At 37.0% G+C, this 18878-nt stretch overlaps 1 protein-coding gene across 6 annotated transcripts in view; it reads right to left on the minus strand.

The window, feature by feature from the left end:
• The window catches only part of IL1RAPL1 (interleukin 1 receptor accessory protein like 1), a 694430-nt gene that overhangs the window by 18903 nt on the left and 656649 nt on the right, over positions 1–18878 (minus strand). For all 6 annotated transcript variants that reach the window (XM_048929664.1, XM_048929665.1, XM_048929655.1 and 3 more), the window contains one exon: positions 9306–9449. In XM_048929664.1, the coding sequence (XP_048785621.1) occupies positions 9306–9449 (144 nt within the window). The remainder of the gene's footprint in view (positions 1–9305; positions 9450–18878) is intronic.

Below are 18878 nucleotides of genomic sequence, written 5' to 3' on the forward strand. Positions count from 1 at the left end.
CCTAATCTTCTCCTAATTACAATCAAGTCACAAAGGACTTGATATTACTGTGTAATATGGTAATAACTAAATCCTTCCAGATTTTGGGTACATAATGTTGTCTGGAGCAAATATTTAGTTTTAGAATAGAAAGGCAAAAATCCAAAAGTGAAACAAATCTGGTAGCATCCCATACTTAATTTTACAAAGAGAATTTCCTCATTTTCCCTTGTCAGCAAACAATGAAGTCTTCTATCCAAGTATTCTCAGAGTGAAAATGTGACTGACTGTTGCTGCACTTTCTTGTTCAAAGATTTCTTGTTGTCAGGCTCCTGTGCATTAGCAATAAGCAGGAATGTAGTTACTCACTGCCTGTTTCCTCCCTCAGGAAGAAAAATACCTGCTAATTATCAAATGCATGGATTTTGATCATTTCATCTGAAACTTTTCTTTTTCCTGTGGAGATTCAGAGCAATTTTCTACTTTTGTACCTGAAAGCATTGTTCTTCCCTTCTCTGTTACAGGATTCTTTTTTAAATAAACATCAGAATAAATTCTTCGAACTTTATATCCAGGTACTTTGCAGAGCTGTTTCATGCAATAGCTGTCCTTTAATTCAGTAAACACATCTGAGTATGGCATACAGTACCATACAATGGCAATACTTTTTGCTGTAGATGGGAAGAGGCTTTTTTTACCTCTTCCCATTTCTAGTGAACAAACAATCCTTTGCGGTTATGAGGTTTATAATTATTTTCTGCTGCTTACTAGGTGTCATACAACCAGGATGGAGCTCTTTAGCTCAACAGCCTCCATTAATTTAAAAGGCTGAAATGAAACATAAAACAGACATTGCATGGGCAAATTTAATGAAAAATAATAATAATTCATGGTTTCTTGAATGAGAATACACTGAAGCTCTGGATTAGTTTGGTACAGTGAGGTCAGACATGGCCCATGCTACAGGTACAATGCACGTGAGTCAACCAAAGACCACTTGTACTTCAAGACTCTGGTCAAACAGGCTGGGAAGTACAAACTTTGCTGTGGCATTTTAATTGTTGTATGGAGTTGAAAGTAAAGACACTGACAAGCGGTCTTGGACTCAGCCAAAGGTCAGACAAAATTGTTTGGATCAGTCTTAGGGGTAGACATTGAAGGTGAAATGCCAGATACATTAAAAACAAATGGAGACATGATTTCATTCAGTGGCTCAGGATTTTAGCCAAAACACCTGTTGCATCATTGCAACATTGCATTCTTTAATGCTGTCCATTTATTTCAGTGATCATCCAAATGTAGAAGCGGTCATATTCCCTGTAACATTCTAGAGGGTTAATGCTGCAGAAGTGATATAAATTTTTAGAGGATGAAGTTGTAAATGCTGCTTGTTATTCTGAGGATGTGCTCAGCAGCAGTCTTTTAAAGGCACAATGTAAGCATAAAATGAAACCCAGACTCCATATGCATCTACTTTCCTCTTCTACAGGGACCAGCAGACAGACTCAACATTGAATTTTTATTATATATCTACATGTTTTCTAACAATTTGCATGTTGCCCTCCAAGGGGACGGCGGTTTGGACCTTTGAGGTTTCATTAACCTTAAGCACTGCAGCTATTTCTGCTAATGGAGCACAGAAAACCATATATAGATGAAAAATTAAAAATAGAAAAGTACCTCCATAAAGTTATTTTTTTCTTATCAACCATGTTCAAGCAGATGACAAGTCTGGATTCCCAGCTGGCATGGTATGTTATAGCACAAGACAGATTGACTGATCAAAATAAAGAGAAACACACAACACAGTATTTCATAGCGTCGATAGATCTGAATCTTATTTTAATGAAGCTGTACACCAGTCAGCCCATACCTTTGTGTGTTGTGTAATCTCCCAGAGTCATTAACAGCGACTTCAGAAATAGCCAGTGCTCCAAAGGGAGCTGACAACACGTGCTGCTCTGCAGCCAGGAGCAGCTGGAGACACTTCTGGCTTTCCCAGATCTTCCCCTTGTGAATCAATGGAAGATTGACAGCTGATGTTCCAGAACATGTGTCAGCATTGTAAAAACTCAGGTATTCATCTAGAAGCAATGCGCTGATTTAATCAGGTGTTTCAAGTGGGGTCCATAGAAATGACAGGCAAGTACAGCAGGGAACTGCTGTGAGGCTTTCCTCTTTGAAAACACACCGTGTTCAGCAAGAGTGTCAAAGGGGTGAGTTTTCAAAATTTCACACAGAATTCTGTACCTGTTTCATTATTTGTGGGGCCGCATTTAATGCTCACATTGCAATAGTGCTCATTACCCTCAAAACAGTGAAAAAGATAACCCAAATTCTTGGATGATTAAAAATACCAAATCATTGAGTCTTTCAAAACACTTGTTTTTCCTCAGACTATTTACTGTTGATTGTGATGCTCACCTTGTCATTTAATTTTTGTTCTTTAAATGCCAAGCTTTTTTTATTGTTAATAAAAACAAAAAACTGCCAACATCAGCTTTGTCACAGTGAAGTACCTGTTAAATGGAGTATTCCTAATGATAGTCTAGATTCTTGCCTGAAGTGGGAAATGGTGAACTGAAGTCAGATTATAAATGCAACACTGGTAAAAGGGTTAAAGAAGTATAATCAGTTCTAAAAAGGTTCTTGAGTATTCTCAGCACACCATAGACTAGGAAAAATAAGAATGCCTTTTGCCCATAAGTTTATAATGGTATGTAATGGTACTTTATGGTACGTTTATAAAAATACTAAAGCAGCAGGTATGCATTTTTTCCCCTTCCTATTAATTTGTCAGCCACCTTTAAGGTGTATTTTTCCTTATTATCTATAATTACAACTAAAATTTCTTAACGATAGGTACATAAGATTACTACTTATTTAAACTGAATAACCTATTATTAAAAGTGATTTTTCCTCATGTACTTACTCTGATTTCTTATTTGTAGCTAAATGAAGAGAAAAGCTTCAATGTTTCTAAGCCATTCTCATTAATATGGAAGTGAGTAACTAAATTAAATACTACTATTGAAATAATTCTTCTTTTTATATATAAAAAGCTGGTGTAGCATTAATCTCAAAAATTGTTCTCAACGTGAAAATGCATAAATTTTTATATACAATTATCAGAATGTTAAAATTTATGAAAACTAAAATATGGTGATAGAAGGTATTCTCTTGGTTTGTATGAACTATTTGCTGGTCTAAGAAAAAAATTATTAATGGTAGGTGGTGAAAGACTGAACAGTAACTACCTAGTAAGGAGTCATAGCATAGCACAGCATATGCTTATGAAAGACAAGATCCTTTTTTTAAAGAGCAGAAAGTCAGCAGTTGTCATGTAGGATCTGAAAAGGAAGGGATATAATTTTTTCTGTACAAAATACGTATCCTAAACTGACAAAGTGTAAAGTAGTGACTACTCCTTATTATCCTAATTCAACAAAACAGCTAATTACCTGTATAAAATACATGTTTATTTGCATGCTCCTTAGTCCAACTATCTATGACAGTACTTATATAATTGGGTTTTGTAGTGTGAAAAGTGGAGCTGAGATAGCCTTGGTGTAAGTTAACCAACCAACCAACCAACCAAAACAAAACAAACCATCAAGAGAGAAATGGCTTGGAAAAAGGCTTTCAATCTAAAATTCTAGACATTGAATGCCAATGTACTGCATTCATCTTGCTTACCTTGGAAATCTATCCTTTGAAAACAACAATAAAAAAAACAACAACAGCAAATAAAAAGCCATCAACAGCAACAAAACAAGAAAAACAACTTCAAAGCTCAGAGTCATTTGACAGAGCTGCTGGCTGAAGAACAGGAGGTATCTCAGTCTTCAGATGATAGACTCTTTTTTTTCTAGCTTAATTTTTTTTTTAAATGGTTCTATGTGCCATAAAATAGGGAGAGAGTAACATAAGGAAAGAGGAAAAAACATAATTTTTAATTTGAATTAGTAAGTTTCAAGGAAACTAGAAAATCTCATATTCATTGGAGACATAAACTGAGATTTCATTCCTTGAATTGCTTTTCAGATGTAAATAAATAACACAAATGAAAAGAGTTAACAGTAAACGTAGGCAATTATCCAAAAATAAATTGTAATTAAATAAGGAAAATCCTTGTTTTGTAACTAGTGTTATTTAGAAAGATGAAGACTGAATTTTTTTCTAAAGGTGATTTTAACAGAAATGGAAATTGATATTCATAGGGTAGGATTTCTTATTGCTACAATTTGCCAGTAGCCATCAAGAATACATATACTGTGCTGAGACTGCTACTACAAACTTATTCCATGAGTCCCTAGAGAAGACTTTGTAATTGCAAAGTCACTAACTTCACCAGTAATTTCAGTATAGCTGTACCTGCATAGTGTGATCATCAACACAAGCAGTTCAGCAGGTGCCTAGGTCACTGAAAAAAGCTATACTTGAAAGTCAGCATCTGAAGGATTAACAATCTCAAAGCATTTTCTTTCTTGGCTTCACAAGAAGTTTACTGGGGTGAAACACAGGAAATCACAGAGAAGTGTGTTTTACCTCATCTTAATTTGTGCAGGGAATAAGGAATTTTTTTAGGCAATCCCATAGGTCCGTAAGCCCTGAAAGTCTTTTGCTGCTATGTAATGGTAAAGATGAAAATCACAACTACTTAAGGAGTCCCAGATGCAACAGAGATTTCAAGGCAGAAACCATTTTATCAATTTCCTAAATGAGAATTGATTTGCTTCCTCTCAGAAAACAACAAAACTCATTTTTAATAGAGTGCATCACTCTCAGCCCAGAAACAACCACTACAGCTGTCATATACTGAATCCAAGGAAGATTTCTTAAATTTAAAGAGCTTAGCAATGACACTTCTCAACAATCTTAGGAACACTTTAAAAAAAATTAAATTAAAATAAAAAAGGAAACAAAAAAAGTGAAATCAGAGAAACTCCAGGGCCTTGATTCCCACCCACCAAGCCTGGCCATGTGTAGTCTGAGACCTCAGTCCCCCTGTTCACCAATGTTTCCTTTGCAAGGAAATTTGAGAATAGCATGAAAGACATCATAGAGAGAGCCCTGTCCAACACTGTAGGAACAGTTGTGGGAACTAAAGGCGCTGAGAGACATTTTGAAGGTTGTTGAATCAACTGTCAGACAAAGGTCTGTCTTTCTAGTTATCGGCTGAATATTTTTATTTTTGTTATTATTGTTCGTAACCCTCAAACTGGGCTTCTAGTCAGATGATTATGACAAGAAACATTTATGAATTTTTATTAAAGACCTCTGTTCACAGCACATTTGTTCAATCTTCTTTCTAATTTCTAAACGATTCTGTTCTTGTCAATTTTAATGTCAGCCTCTTCATGCAAAATTTCTTCTTTCTGATGATAATGCTTATTTACTCCTTCACACAAAAACTTCAATCAATTTAAGTGGTTACTAATGTATCCCAAAATGGCAGCGTGCAGTGCCTGCAGGCATTTTCTACTCATAAATGTGTTGTGTGCTCTTTTCTCTGAAATTGGAACCTGAAATATAAACACGCATATAAATTCATGATTTTGAGTAATTTTGCCCATCTGACCATGTCAAGTAGTTTTCAGCCTAACTTCTTAACCTTCTGGATTTATTCTCAATATACCTTAAGGCTAGAATTTGGATGTCTGAACATCCACTGAAAACTCTCATGTCTTGAAATAGCAAGAAAAATTTCAAAATAGAAATTTTGGTGAATTGGAGTCTCCTAGACACTTTAAGGCAGCATCAGAAAGGGTGCTTCTGGTCTGAGCCCCTTTTCTCCCCTTCTCCCCTTGCTGCTTGTCTTGGTGGCTGTCCTGGTTCGAGACTGATCCCTGCATGATTTCATGGGCAGAAACAATCTCTCAAAGGAGGAAGTTGTCCTGGGTAAAACCCTGGGAAAATTTCCATAGATATTAGGAGGCCTGGGTTTCATGTCTCTCATAAACAAAGAGAGGATTTCTATACAGTGCTATATCTCCTCTGATATAAAAAAGCTTTTAAGATCAGAGAGTGTGAGAAGTTAGGGTGTATCTTGATCCAGAGTAATAACAAACATTTTCTTGCATTTTTTTTTCTCTTCACTCTTACTTAAAATATAACACTTAGTTTATTAAGTTCATTTGAAAATGAGAAAGGCAGCAGAGTAGATCCATGGAAAAAAAAATACGAAAATAATAACAGCTAAAATATCAGAGGATGAATGTGGTATAAAACTGTAATGTAAGGGCTCTATGTACAATAAAACATAAGAATTCATCACTTCTTGAAGCAGTTTTCAATATAATATGCTAATACTTGAAGTACATTTTACAGAAAAGACTTTTTAAAATAAACTTCTAAATTTAGAGTCTTAAACTGAGAAAGGATGCCTGCCTGCCATTTAACAATGACCAGCCCTCAGAAGTTCCCACTGAACACCTATTTCTGAAAATTTTGTTGTTTTCAGAGTATTATTGAACAGGGTATCATCTTCATTATGTATTCTGTCAGATCTTAAATTGATTTGCTGGTCAAACAGCTTTGGGGGTTTCAGACTACTTCACTGATAGGGATGAGCTGTCTCTCTGAGAGGCAAGTCCATGCCAAGCAATTTCATGTGGGAAAGTTGCTTTGCCATAGGTCAGAGAACTTTCCCAGTGCTCCATTTTCCAGGGAGATATGTCAGACATTAGTAATGAAGTCCACTAACCAAACTCCAGAACACAGTGTTTATTTGAGTATGTTTTACTTCAGTAGAAAAGGGAGTTAACTGAGGGAAAAAAGAGGGCTTTCCCAGAAGACAAGGCTGAGCTGAAGTGTTTGCTGGAGAGAGAAAAAGAGGAAAACAGAGTCACTGAGATGAGAGAAAATGGGAAATTCCAGGATGCAAGTTAGGGAAATGAGGAATCGGTATCTGAGAATGCTTGTTTACTCTCCATCACTCTCAGAGAAAGTAATAAATTCAGTTTCGATGGTTAAATACTTTGTTTTCAACTATTTCTCAGAATTTGCCCATGCCTCCCACAGAAATATGCATGAGAAAAACTAGTTTCTAAGGAAAAGAAAGAGGAACTGTGATGAGATTCAACATCCTGAAAGCCTTGTTTAGAAATGAAGCACTGCATTTGATAACAATTTTTAAAGGAAAATTTCAATTGGACATCACTTCTACAGTGTTTCAAATTCTCTCTGGATACACCACAGTGAACACAAAAAGCCTGTGCCATTTTGATGTTTGCTTATCTATGTGCTATCCTGAAGTATGCCAGCGCATGATGTAAATGATGAATAGCATGTAGGCGCTTGGCTGTGGCGCTGCAGGAGTTCGGGTCAGAAAAAGATTTTACAGTTCAGCATTTTGTGTCTGTCAGTAAGAGGCGAAGCCAAGGGAAAGGACCTGAATTTATGTCTGCAATTTATCTCCACACAATCCGTGGTTTGGCCTCCTGTGGGGCATTTTCTCTCCATCTTCTTAATTCTGCAAGAGCACAGGTGAGAGAGACAGAGCAGAAGTACAGCTGCAGTATCTTCGTTCTCACAGTAGGTTTTATCCACGTTGCTAGTATACATACTATACTGAGTACGGTAGAAGCTGCAGTATTCTGTTATGAGAATCTGCAAGTAGTATTCCTCCTGGTGTGTTACTTCAATTAAGCATTCAAACAATGCATCAGCATTGAACATGTAAGGAGAATCTAAGCTTTATCCTGTAAATTAAATTAAATTGGCTCAGTAAAACAAACTGATGTTATTTTTCTTTCTCTTGTATTCCAGAACAGTACAGTTTAAAAACTATAATTTTGTTACATAAAATGGATGATTAAAGCATTTCCATCCCTAGGGCACTGATGTAAAGGGTAAGAGGAGAGAGACAGGTTTGTAACACTTGCTAAGAGTAACTGCAAATTAATTGGAGAGATTTGAAGTAACAATAATTGACAGCTGTAAAAGTAAGAATTACTGCAACAGAGAGAAAACACTAAATTGCAACTATTTAAATAATTACTAAACCAGATATTTCTTCTTTCATCATATGATATGATTATTATTGAATTCATACATGCAAGTAAGCATGCTTCTATGAACTGTGGGTTGCATTTTGAATGAGGGAGGATCTTGGTTTCTGAAAAAAAGTAGAGTCTGTCAAAATACTTCATGAATCATAGTCATGGGCCACAGTTTCCTCTTCTGTAAAATAAGTAACCTGTTGTGATTATTTTTTCCCCACTGAGTTGCACTAATATACATCCTTTTCGTCAGTCTGGTAGGATACAAAATGTTCTAATGTTCTACAGCATTTTGTTGTTCTGAGCATTTTCTATTTTGAATTCTCATGCATTTTTAGATTGGAGGCAAAAATGGGTCATTCCCCAGTGATCTTAATATGGAAGGCTTTCCCTTACACAGAGACCTTTAATTTTGCTGCCACTCTCATCCTGTATCAGTGACAGATCTGGCCAGTGCAGTATCTATTTCTTAAAGTATGTCACATATAGATGCTATCTACAGGCTATTACCTTGAACTGTAATATAACTTTCAGCAGTATTTCAGTAAAAAGGAAGGTTCTGTCATCAAAGACGTAGCGGTAGCACAAAACATCAAGAACTCTGACCCAAGAAACCAAATCTAATTAATCAGAACCTGAAGCTCAACTGGGTTTGCTGTCCAGCAGCAGTTTTATTAGTGGGCAGAGAAGACCTTCTTTGTTTCTTAAAAACAGAAGAAAAGAAAACACATGTATACATTTGACACAGTCCAGAGCATACACTGCAGACTACTTTTGTTAAAGCTGGCTTTCCTTGAACCACAAAACAGCATTAATGACCATTAGCCAATCTCCAAGTGATTAAGTAAATGAACTCAGGAAAATGGACTGTTGGGTGTGCTCCCAAACACTCAGCACATTTTATTGCAACTGATCCATTTAAACAAGCGGTATTCTGTTCAACCTCTGCCTATCAGGGAAATACAATTACTGAGGACACTTCCATGCTTAAGAGGCGGTGAAGCTGGCTTTCAGCACTGACAAAAGGGAGCAGCCTTGAAAGCCTCAGTGTTGGTAACTTTCATGTGGTGTTGGGAGCATGGAAGCATGGATCTAAAAGACACACATGTCACCTTGAGAGCCAGAAGGCAGCACAAACACCAGCTGAATAGTCATTGCTGCTAATGTGCTGTATGAGGAATGTGTATTAAAGTCAGTGCCTAATGCAGTGGGAAATAAAAATTGCAGTTGTTAACGCATCTTGAACTGAAATTAAATTTGGGTCTTAATGGAGAGAAATAGGCATATTTAGAAGGTAAGAAACATACTGAAAAGCTGCCTTACCTCCATCTAGTTCTTCAGCTCCAAAATGATTCCTGTAGAAGAGCATAATCTCTATCTTGTAACACTTGTAGATAGTCACTAAACAAACAAGCAGCAGCAGAATAGCACCAAGCCCACCAGCAAGCTCAACTGTATACATCAGCTCTGCAAAGAATTACAAAATACAATAATAGCCACATTCCAAAACAGAAAAGATTAACAGCAGACTTCATATTTAGGTTAATTACTAATATAAAATGAGTGATATTTTATTTTATTTTATTTTATTTTATTTTATTTTATTTTATTTTATTTTTAAATTTGAAGATCCTGTGAAAAAAAATACCTAGGAATGTGTTTTCTTTATTAACATAATTTTTCCTTTGGTGCAGTATCTAAACTGCTCTTATGTAAAACAACAGATGCTGGAATATGTATGCGAGTATGCATACATACAAGAGAGATTTGATAACCCTCGTCCATCTCTCTCCCTGCAGATACACTACAATTCATTTTATGAACATAAACATTGACGTGCCATTTACAGTGAAAGCAGAAGTGAATTTCTTTTTTTGGGGGGGAGTGGGGAGGGCACGGCATAATGAAAACATATCCCCTCCCTTACTCCACACATAAATAAGAAAAAGCTCAGGTTTTGGATGAATTTCAGTCTACTGGCTAAGATCAAACTAGGGATTTTTTTTTTCTTTTTCCCAAAGGAAAAACAAGCAAACAAATAAACAGAAAGCAAAGAGAAAAACAGCTTGAGGGATGTGAAGATAAATTATCCTAGGAAATCCAAAACCACACATCTCAGATATCTGCTAAAAGCTTTGACACAGTTTCCCAATGATCTGCAACTCATCTTTATTCTCTTCTCTTTCCACAAGTAGGGTTGGTTTACGTTTAGCCATTTCAAATCATCCCAATTTGTCAGTTCTGACATCATCATTCAGAACATGGGCACCCCCGGTCCCTTTGCTGCACTCTGGGCTGGAGATTGACATGACTGAGATCATGCCATGTAGCTCTGTTCCTAAGGATGAGGACTCTGGTCAAATGTAGCCACATCTAACAGTAACCTCTTCAGTAGAGTCACTTATCAGGGAATAAGTAATGCATCACCTTCAGTTCTTCCCGTCTAAACCATGGCATGCTCAAGGAAACTTAAACAGCTTCATGACATCCATTTTGTTTTTACTTTGGTTATCAATAGGAAACTGACAACTGGCAACAAACAAAAAGTGTGGGAATGTTGTTAACAGTGTTGTAATTTGAACTAAGTAATAAATGGCATCTCTTACAACCTTACAATCTTACAATATTTTTCCAACACTGCTCAGTGCTAAGGAATGCCAAGAAATCAAATCTTGGAAATCCAAGTCATACAGTTTTGCTTCAGCTCAGCTCCATGTTGCTTTCACACCATCCTCTTCCAGTGGGCAGCATCTGTCTGAACAAAGCACTATAGCCCTGATGTAACCAACTAACAGGTTTAATTCTTATTTATTTATTTATTTATTTATTTAGTGGTTATGTAGACTTGACACAATATGATTCAATTAGAGAAATAAAAGCTTATAGAAAAATGTGAGAATTCCATTTATTTTGACTACATCTATTGAGAATCACACACTTTTTTATTATTTTGAAGTGACTGTAAGAAGATTTCATTGCTCTCTAGAAGACTCTAAAAGTGTAATAAAATAAAATAAAAGAGTATTTATGTCCTGTGTCATTCTTTCCAAAACTGTGCTGGAAACTTCTTTGTGTTAAATAATTTTTAATAGTCTGCTGGTCCAGAGAGGGGAATGTTATTAAAAACAGCCAACAAAAAAATTGTTTGCACAGACAAATAATACAGTATTTTACAATATCAATAGAAATGGAAATTACTCAGGGCTTACTATAGCCTGTTTATCATTTTGTACTACAGGTGTTGCAGCTGTTCAGTAGGGACTAGGAGAAAGGGTTTTTAATGTGTTGGGTTGCTAGGTACCAAATACTCTATTTATGTGCCTGCTGTTATGACTCACTAAAAGAGAGGGGAAACTTTACAGCTGGAAAACAGAAGTTTTTGCTAAATTAATGATTTTGAGATTAGATGAAAAAATAACTGCAAGTAGTTACTCATTCTCTAACCCTGTGCATGAAATCAAATAAATGGACCGCACCAGTTTTGCTATAAGAGAGGCACTCCCAGGTGCTTTTTTACCCATAAAATAATTCAAGACTATTCTGGTATATTTTCTTTGATAACCTGAACACAGATGAGCCTACCCTAAATTTGCTAGATAAGCAAGCATGAAACAAACTTCTCAATTCACCCTAAAAAGTTTCTAGAAATTTCCTTTCTATCTGCCGCCACCATAGTCATTGATGAGCACAAGAAGGATAAGAAGGGTCTTTCTTAAACAGATTCGTTTGCAAAGTCAGTTTCTTGCTATACCCTTTGTGCACAGAAAGCTGGTATTTTCATCCATGCTGAGCTTTGTTTATCAGCACGTCCTCTCCCTCTGTCTCGAGTGATGTTTATCAGGCCCTGAGGCAGAGACACAGTAATTAGCCCAGCAGTCTGCTGTATTCTTACATCCCACTGTGCCAATGCCTAAGCCAGCCCCTAAAGGCCCAAAGCTGGTACAGCCCCATCTGCATGGCGCTGTGAAGAGCAGCGCAGATTAGCCTGGGCACAGTGCTGCATGCAACTGTGTGCTTTCAAGCCTTGAGCTAGTGTTTCCCCAGGTTGCTAAACTGTACAGGGAAGCTAGCTGTATACGTCAGGATTTTTTTGAAGAGCATCACTGTATGCTACTCGGAATTGAAGGTGTCAGAAGCAGCAGGCTCAGTCCAGCCATTAGTGTTGGCCCCTCGGATGGCTGCCATCATTTCACCTTCCTGTGTCTTGGATTTCCTTGTGTGAAGTGGGAAGGAGTACCTGGACTCCCTCCTGGGAGAGGTTATTCCTGAATGGTGCCTTGTGACAGTGATGTGCATGAGAGCAAGAGCGTAGTAAACATGTCATAGCAAGGACAGAGTGTGAGGCTGCCTTTGTAATAATATGTTTTTTTTTGGTGCTGCCTTATTCTGTCTTTAGCTTTGCAATTTAAGTATGACTGCTACAGCAGGCACTGCACTGCCTTAGATCTGCTTTTCCTGCTTAAACGTAGGTTTCTCGTAGTGGATGGATGCTAAAAAGGTTCAGTTTCTTCTGTGCCTCTTCTGTGGCACAATACCACATCAGAGGGGAGAGACAAAAAGAGCAAACCTTTTAAAACCCATTTAACCTCTGTGTTACGTTGTTCAAATTACAGACCTTGCCCTCCTTAAGGAGCCAAGACTGAATGTAGAAAGTAGTAGAGGAAAATTACTTGGCCAACTCTTAGGGGGACAAGCATTCTGTTAAACACAACAAACGAGTGAGCACCAAGGAGCTATGTTCAGAAGCACAGCAATCATTTAGTTACAGACAATTAACAACAGTCCTCTGGTAGCACGGAAACAGTTCTACTCCAAGGGAAAACACATTGATTACTGCTGCAGTCGTAGATTGGTTTCTGAATAAATAGCTTCAATTTAAAATGAGATTTGTTACAAGCAATTTGACCAATGGCTACAATTTTTTTTCCTTATCAGGAGTCTTTGGCCTGGAAAGCCAAAGAAAGAAACAGCTAATTAAAATAAAGTATGTCCTCTCTAAACATCTGCATGATGCAGTGGAAATAAACGTACTCATTTTATACTGATCCTATCCTAATTATCAAGCATATCTTTGATCTTCACCTGAACTTAATTTTTTATAAGCTTCCCTTCTCTCTGTCACATGTGTAATGTACTTATCTTAGTTTACAAGAAAGTAAATAAAAGGGTGCCTTCAATATTCATATATTGTGACTTATACAATGTGCTTCAGAGACCTTACATTTAATGATCTGTGATAATTTAAAATTAATCTTATTCTATTCATTAGTTTGTATACAGCTGAGCTACTAAGAAAAATAATTATATTTCAAGCATCCTTTTGGGTGATTTATAACTCTTAGAGGATGCGTGATTTATAGCTGTGTATTCAATTTCTGAAGCTTTTTCAAAATCCAATTACAGTCTATCTAAGGTTTCAATTTTGCAGTCATGCAGATTGCTTAACTTCACAGACTATAAGTAATCCTTCTGAAGTCAATGGGACTATTCACAGAGCTTCAGGTTATCCCACACTTAAATCTTTGTAACTTTGTGCCTAGACTCATTTTCCTTCTCTGCTTGTCTTGGACAATTTCACTTATAAAGCTAAATGCTTGCTTAGATTCAATCTTCAATTTATCTAGATATAGGTTCCAAGACTTCAATTATTAAGTAAACATTGAGATAATGCATATAATTAGGAAGGGGAGCAGTAAAAGATGATGATTTCTAAAACTCTCAGCTATTGTTTTCTATGAGAGAATGGAAAAAAGGCAGATACTGGTAACCTGGAGAGATGCATCATAAGATGTAGTTTTGACTGCAGAGGTGTGTTTCCAATAAAGGAAGGAGAAGGCCAGCTGATTCATCTGAATCTCATTTCACACATCAGCAGTAAACAGTAGGCAGATATGACGAAGAAAGAAACCATACTCACAGTTTGAGAATGGAGAAGTATGCTGTTTTTTCTTTTTTTTAATGTACATATATACATGCATTTGTATTATTATATATATATATATATTCAACTCCCTACATTTTGAGATTTTTCTTCATTTGTTTCAAAGTACCAAATAAATCTGTTTGTATTTAAGGAAGATTGCTTTATGGATAATGTTGCAAGTAACCAACTGACAAATGTAGGACAATAACACTTCTGAAGCCCATAGATTTGGAGTAGCAGACATGAAGTGTTCGTTAGCTTGATCATGAAACCATCTCTTAACAAAAAGCATACACTTACTGCCAGCAAAGGGTCACACAGGACAGTAGATGTCTGCAGAGTTCACTTAAGATGGGTAATTTAAGTTACAGGCAGTTTTGTGTTTTTTTCTTTTAATGTTTTTCAGTGCAGTAGCTTCATTTTATCTGTTAGAAATACTGAGTTATCTCACCCTATTTACTAGATCAAAATATAATATAAGCACTGGAATAGGCTCCCCAGGGAGGTGATTGAGTCACCATCCCTGACTGTGCTTAAAAACCGTTTGGACATGGTACTCAGGGACATGATTTAGCGGAGGGTTGTTAGGGTGGTGTGGTTAGGTTGTGGTTGGACTTGATGATCTTTAATGTCTTTTCCACCCTGAGCAATTCTGTGATTCTATATACTCCCTATTCATATATGTATGTATGTATTAGTACCAATCCAAGATTGGAATCTTGTCAACCCATTCACTGGTACAAGAGGCAGCATATCCAAGCTGCGGTTCCATTGAATTTCTCAGTGCTACCAAAATACAGAAAATCATGTATGATAATGGTTATTATATTCCTAGCATTGACATTTTTATTCCTTCTGAGAAGTGTGGGATACATGTTCTCAACAGAAGAATAATTACAGTCTTGAGTATGTTATTCTAAGGAAAGACAAGATCGGAAAAGACATAGATGCTGCAATGCCATTGAAGTACACTAGATTTATATACAGAACACTGCATTTTAAAGGCAGTTTATACTTCAAACTGAAGGAAAAAAAAATCATTGTGATGCTGAATTGAAATAATGTCTAGTTAGCTTACCAAGTACGCAAATTGTGTATGACTTAAACATTACTGATTAGGACAGCTTTTATTTGCTTATTGCCATACAGAAATCAAACATCCCACACCATTACTTCTTTTAGATCTGCTGAAAGAAATGAATGTAAGAAGCACTTGGAGGTGCTAAAATGTGAAGAAAATAGAGTACCAAGTTCTAAGGATGCAAAATCATAAAACATGCTGTTTACATTTCTTCCTAAGGATAGCATTAATGAATAATTTACATCTGCGTGGCTTATAAAGCAATCTGTGACATTTTACTTTAAAATATTTTCTTCCTTGTTAATCAAGGTTAGAATTGAAGTTATATATATAGACATTACATAAAAAGAACATATCTCAAAAGTGGAACAAAAGCTGTTTTAAAAAGGAATATCTTAAACAACCAACTTGCTTGACAGTTCTTCAGAGAAGAACTGGATTTAGGCACATGCTTGGTAATCTGGCTAATCTTTTCACTGGAGAAGTCTTACTTCAGTTTTAAAAGGATGAGAAAAACCTTGCTGATGAAGAGTTCTATGAATACTATCTGTCCAATACCATTCAAGAGCACTTTGCTAATTTACTGATTTTAGATGAGATACTGTAAAAAGAGCAGTCATTTTTGGTTAGGCTTGAGGAAAGTAGGCAGGATGTTTTACACTTTTGGCCCAGCATCACGAACTTCTTGAGCGACTGTATCTTTGTACTGCTCAGTAGAAGACATCCTGTAGGTTTCTTCAATGGCCGTAGGGGAGGAAATCAATTCCCATCAGATCAAATCAAATTTTGCTTTCAATTCTGAAACAGAGAGGAGCTCATAAGAGCTTTTCCTGCTGTGCAGAGTAAAAGCTGAATGCATTATATGCTGGAAGATACATGTGTGTGAGGTCTTAACAAACCACGTGGATCTGAGTTTCAGAGTAGTTTTGATTCCACTGAGACTTAAGAGTTGTGCTCTTAAAATTCCTGCTTGATATTTTCAAGTAATTAAAGGCAATTAACAGAAGCTGCAATATGAAACTCCTTTCTCTTGTATCTCATGTGATATGAGCCATTCAGAAATTTCAGAAGCACCATGAAGCATTATGGCAAAGGGAACTGTAACACAAGGCTTCTTCACAGAGGTCGGAAGAGCTGGTTCTTTTAATTGTCACACATGACTACTACTGTGAGAAACTGTATCTAATGACTGAAATGCTCATGAGATCAAAAATTTACATTATTCAAGATCTTAATTCATAACACAAATTTACACTACGTTGTGAATGACACAGTAATTTAATGTGCTTGTCAACAATTCCATTACCATTAACAGCTGGAGGAAGAAAAGTCAGAGTTTCCTACTATTCTGAATTTGCTATTAAATTATAAAGGAAACACTAATGCCATGTTTCTATGAGCATAACTTGCTTCCATTTCAAACATGTATTTTCATGGGCAAATTCAAACAGAACAGATCTCTTCCTTGTAACAATTTATTTTGTTTAAATTCTTTGTTTCCATTGAAAAAAAGTAAAAAGCTGCTTTAACCATCCCTGAGTTACTCAACTGCTCAATGAAAGAACGTCATAGATACTCAATGACAGAGGAAAATAAACCCAAAACAGCACTGAAAATTGCACTGAGAAAAAGAGAAGAAAGATAAGAAGATACTGACAAAATCACATAAGATATATTACCTGTTCCCACGTTTGTTAGCTATTCCAAGAGAAATTTAAGTATATTATTTAGCTTCTAAAAATATAACTAAAATAAACATTATGATAATATAGAATTTGAGATTATTTTTGCTTCAGAATTTGAGTTTCAAGTATGCAAACAAAATTTTTCAAAAAAGTAATCACAAAATAAAACAATAATCTGGATTTCCAGCTGAATTTATAATTAAATGAGACCAGAAGGGATTTCATCCAGCATAAAAGTCATACTTTGTAAGATATAATACTGTGGAAGAACATTCTTTCTCATTATGCATTACATTTTTATTTGTTACGTGAGGGTTTGTCTTCTTGAATTAAAAGCCTGTGAAAAAATAGAATTACAGTGTATCACAGAATCATAGTATCCTTAGAGTTGGAAGGGACCTTTAAAGGTCATCTAGTCCAACTCCCCTGCAATGAACAGGGACGCCACAGCTAGATCATGTTGCCCAGGGACTCATTCAGCTTCATCTTCAAAGTCTCTGGGGACAGGGCATCAACCACATCTTTGAGCAATTTATTCCAGTGTCTTGCCACCCTCATTGTAAAATATTTTTTCCTTGTATCCAACTTAAATCTCCACTCTTTTAGTTTGAAACCATTTCCCCCTCTCATAACACAACAGCCTCTGCTAAAGAGTCTGTCCCCTTTTCTTTTTCTTGCAGCCTCCATTTAGATACTGAAAGGCCACTACCGTATCATCTTGGAGCCTTCTCTGCTCTAGGCTGAACAGCCCCAGTTCTCTCAGTCTCATGAGAAGTGCTCCATCCATTGGATTATTTGTGTGATCCCCCTCTGGATGCACTCCAACAGGTCTATGTTTCTCCTGTAGCAATGGTTACACATCTCCACAGTACTCCAGAGGTGGAGTCCTCACTATAGGAGAGACATAGACCTATGATTCACTCCTTACATCACTTGCAGTATGTGGTCTGTCATTAATAAATTTGCACTTAGAAGCTGTCAGTATTATTCTCAAAATTAATTTCTGCTAGTTTTCTCTACCTTGTTGAAGATTGACCTGTAAATGCTCCATGATAGCTATCATCACAAAGTAATAAAATCAGTCTTGGATCTCAACAAGTGGATTTTTCTGCTCACAAAAAATAGAAAATAACTTGATTACTATAAAGTTGATAGGAAGAAATTTGGTCAGCAGTTGCAGAAAGAGAATGAAAGTTAGATCTCTTGGGTGTTGGTCCTTCTCTATTGACATTACTACGCTTAAAATGCTCTGCTTCCTCTCCTCCGGCTCTACGTTAAATGCTCCCTATGCACAGAATTTGAAGAAAGTCCAGTGTCTAAAACTGATTAGCCAGCTGCACAAAAACATTGATCATAGGTTTTATCCTGTGGCAGTCAGAATGTAATAGAAGATCAGGAGAAAACCAGGGTTACACAGCCAGAGATGCAGAGTGCCAGTACCTGGGCTCAGGGAGCCCAGATCTCCTCTGGGGCCAGATTCCTAACCTGGGGTAGATTTTCCTGCACCTCTCTATGAGCTTTTTCTTAGAACATGAGAGGCTCAGAATTTTTATTCCAGGGTTGAATCAGGGAGAAAGTAGAAGCCCCCTCACTTGGCTGCATGCTCTGGGTGCTGGTGTGTGAAGGGAACACCATGAGCTTGTGTGTTAGGTGAATGGCTCCCTGTTGGACTGACTGGCATGAATGGTAAGAAGGATTCAAGCAGGACGTTCCCGGGGATTTAGACTTTCAATCACTTGCCCTTTCAGGATGTGTAATTGTAGGCATATTCAAAAGCTCAAGCTGGAATTTCAAGGTTGTAGAGAATCACAGAATTGTTTGAGTTGGAAGGGACCCTTAAAAGCCATCCAGTCCAACTTCCCTGCAATGAACAGGGATACCACAGCTAGATCAGGTTGCTCAGAGCTATTGCAACAGACTCTGCTCAAGAGTCTGCCCCCTTCTTTCTTACAGCCCCCCCTTAGATACTGAAAAGCAGCTTCAGGTCTCCTCAGGACCTTCTCATCTCCGGGCTGAACAGCCTCAGCTCTCTCAGCTTGTCCTCATAGGAGAGTTGTTCCATCCCTTTGTTCAATTTGTGGCCCTCCTCTGAACATGCTCCACCAAGTCTGTGTCTCTCCTGCACTGAGAACTCTACATCTGGCTGCAGTACTCCAGGTGAGACCTCACCAGTGCAGAGTAGAGGGGCAGGATCACCTCCCTCAACC

Source organism: Lagopus muta, chromosome 1 (genome assembly GCF_023343835.1).
Source record: "Lagopus muta isolate bLagMut1 chromosome 1, bLagMut1 primary, whole genome shotgun sequence".
Classification (NCBI taxonomy): domain Eukaryota; kingdom Metazoa; phylum Chordata; class Aves; order Galliformes; family Phasianidae; genus Lagopus; species Lagopus muta.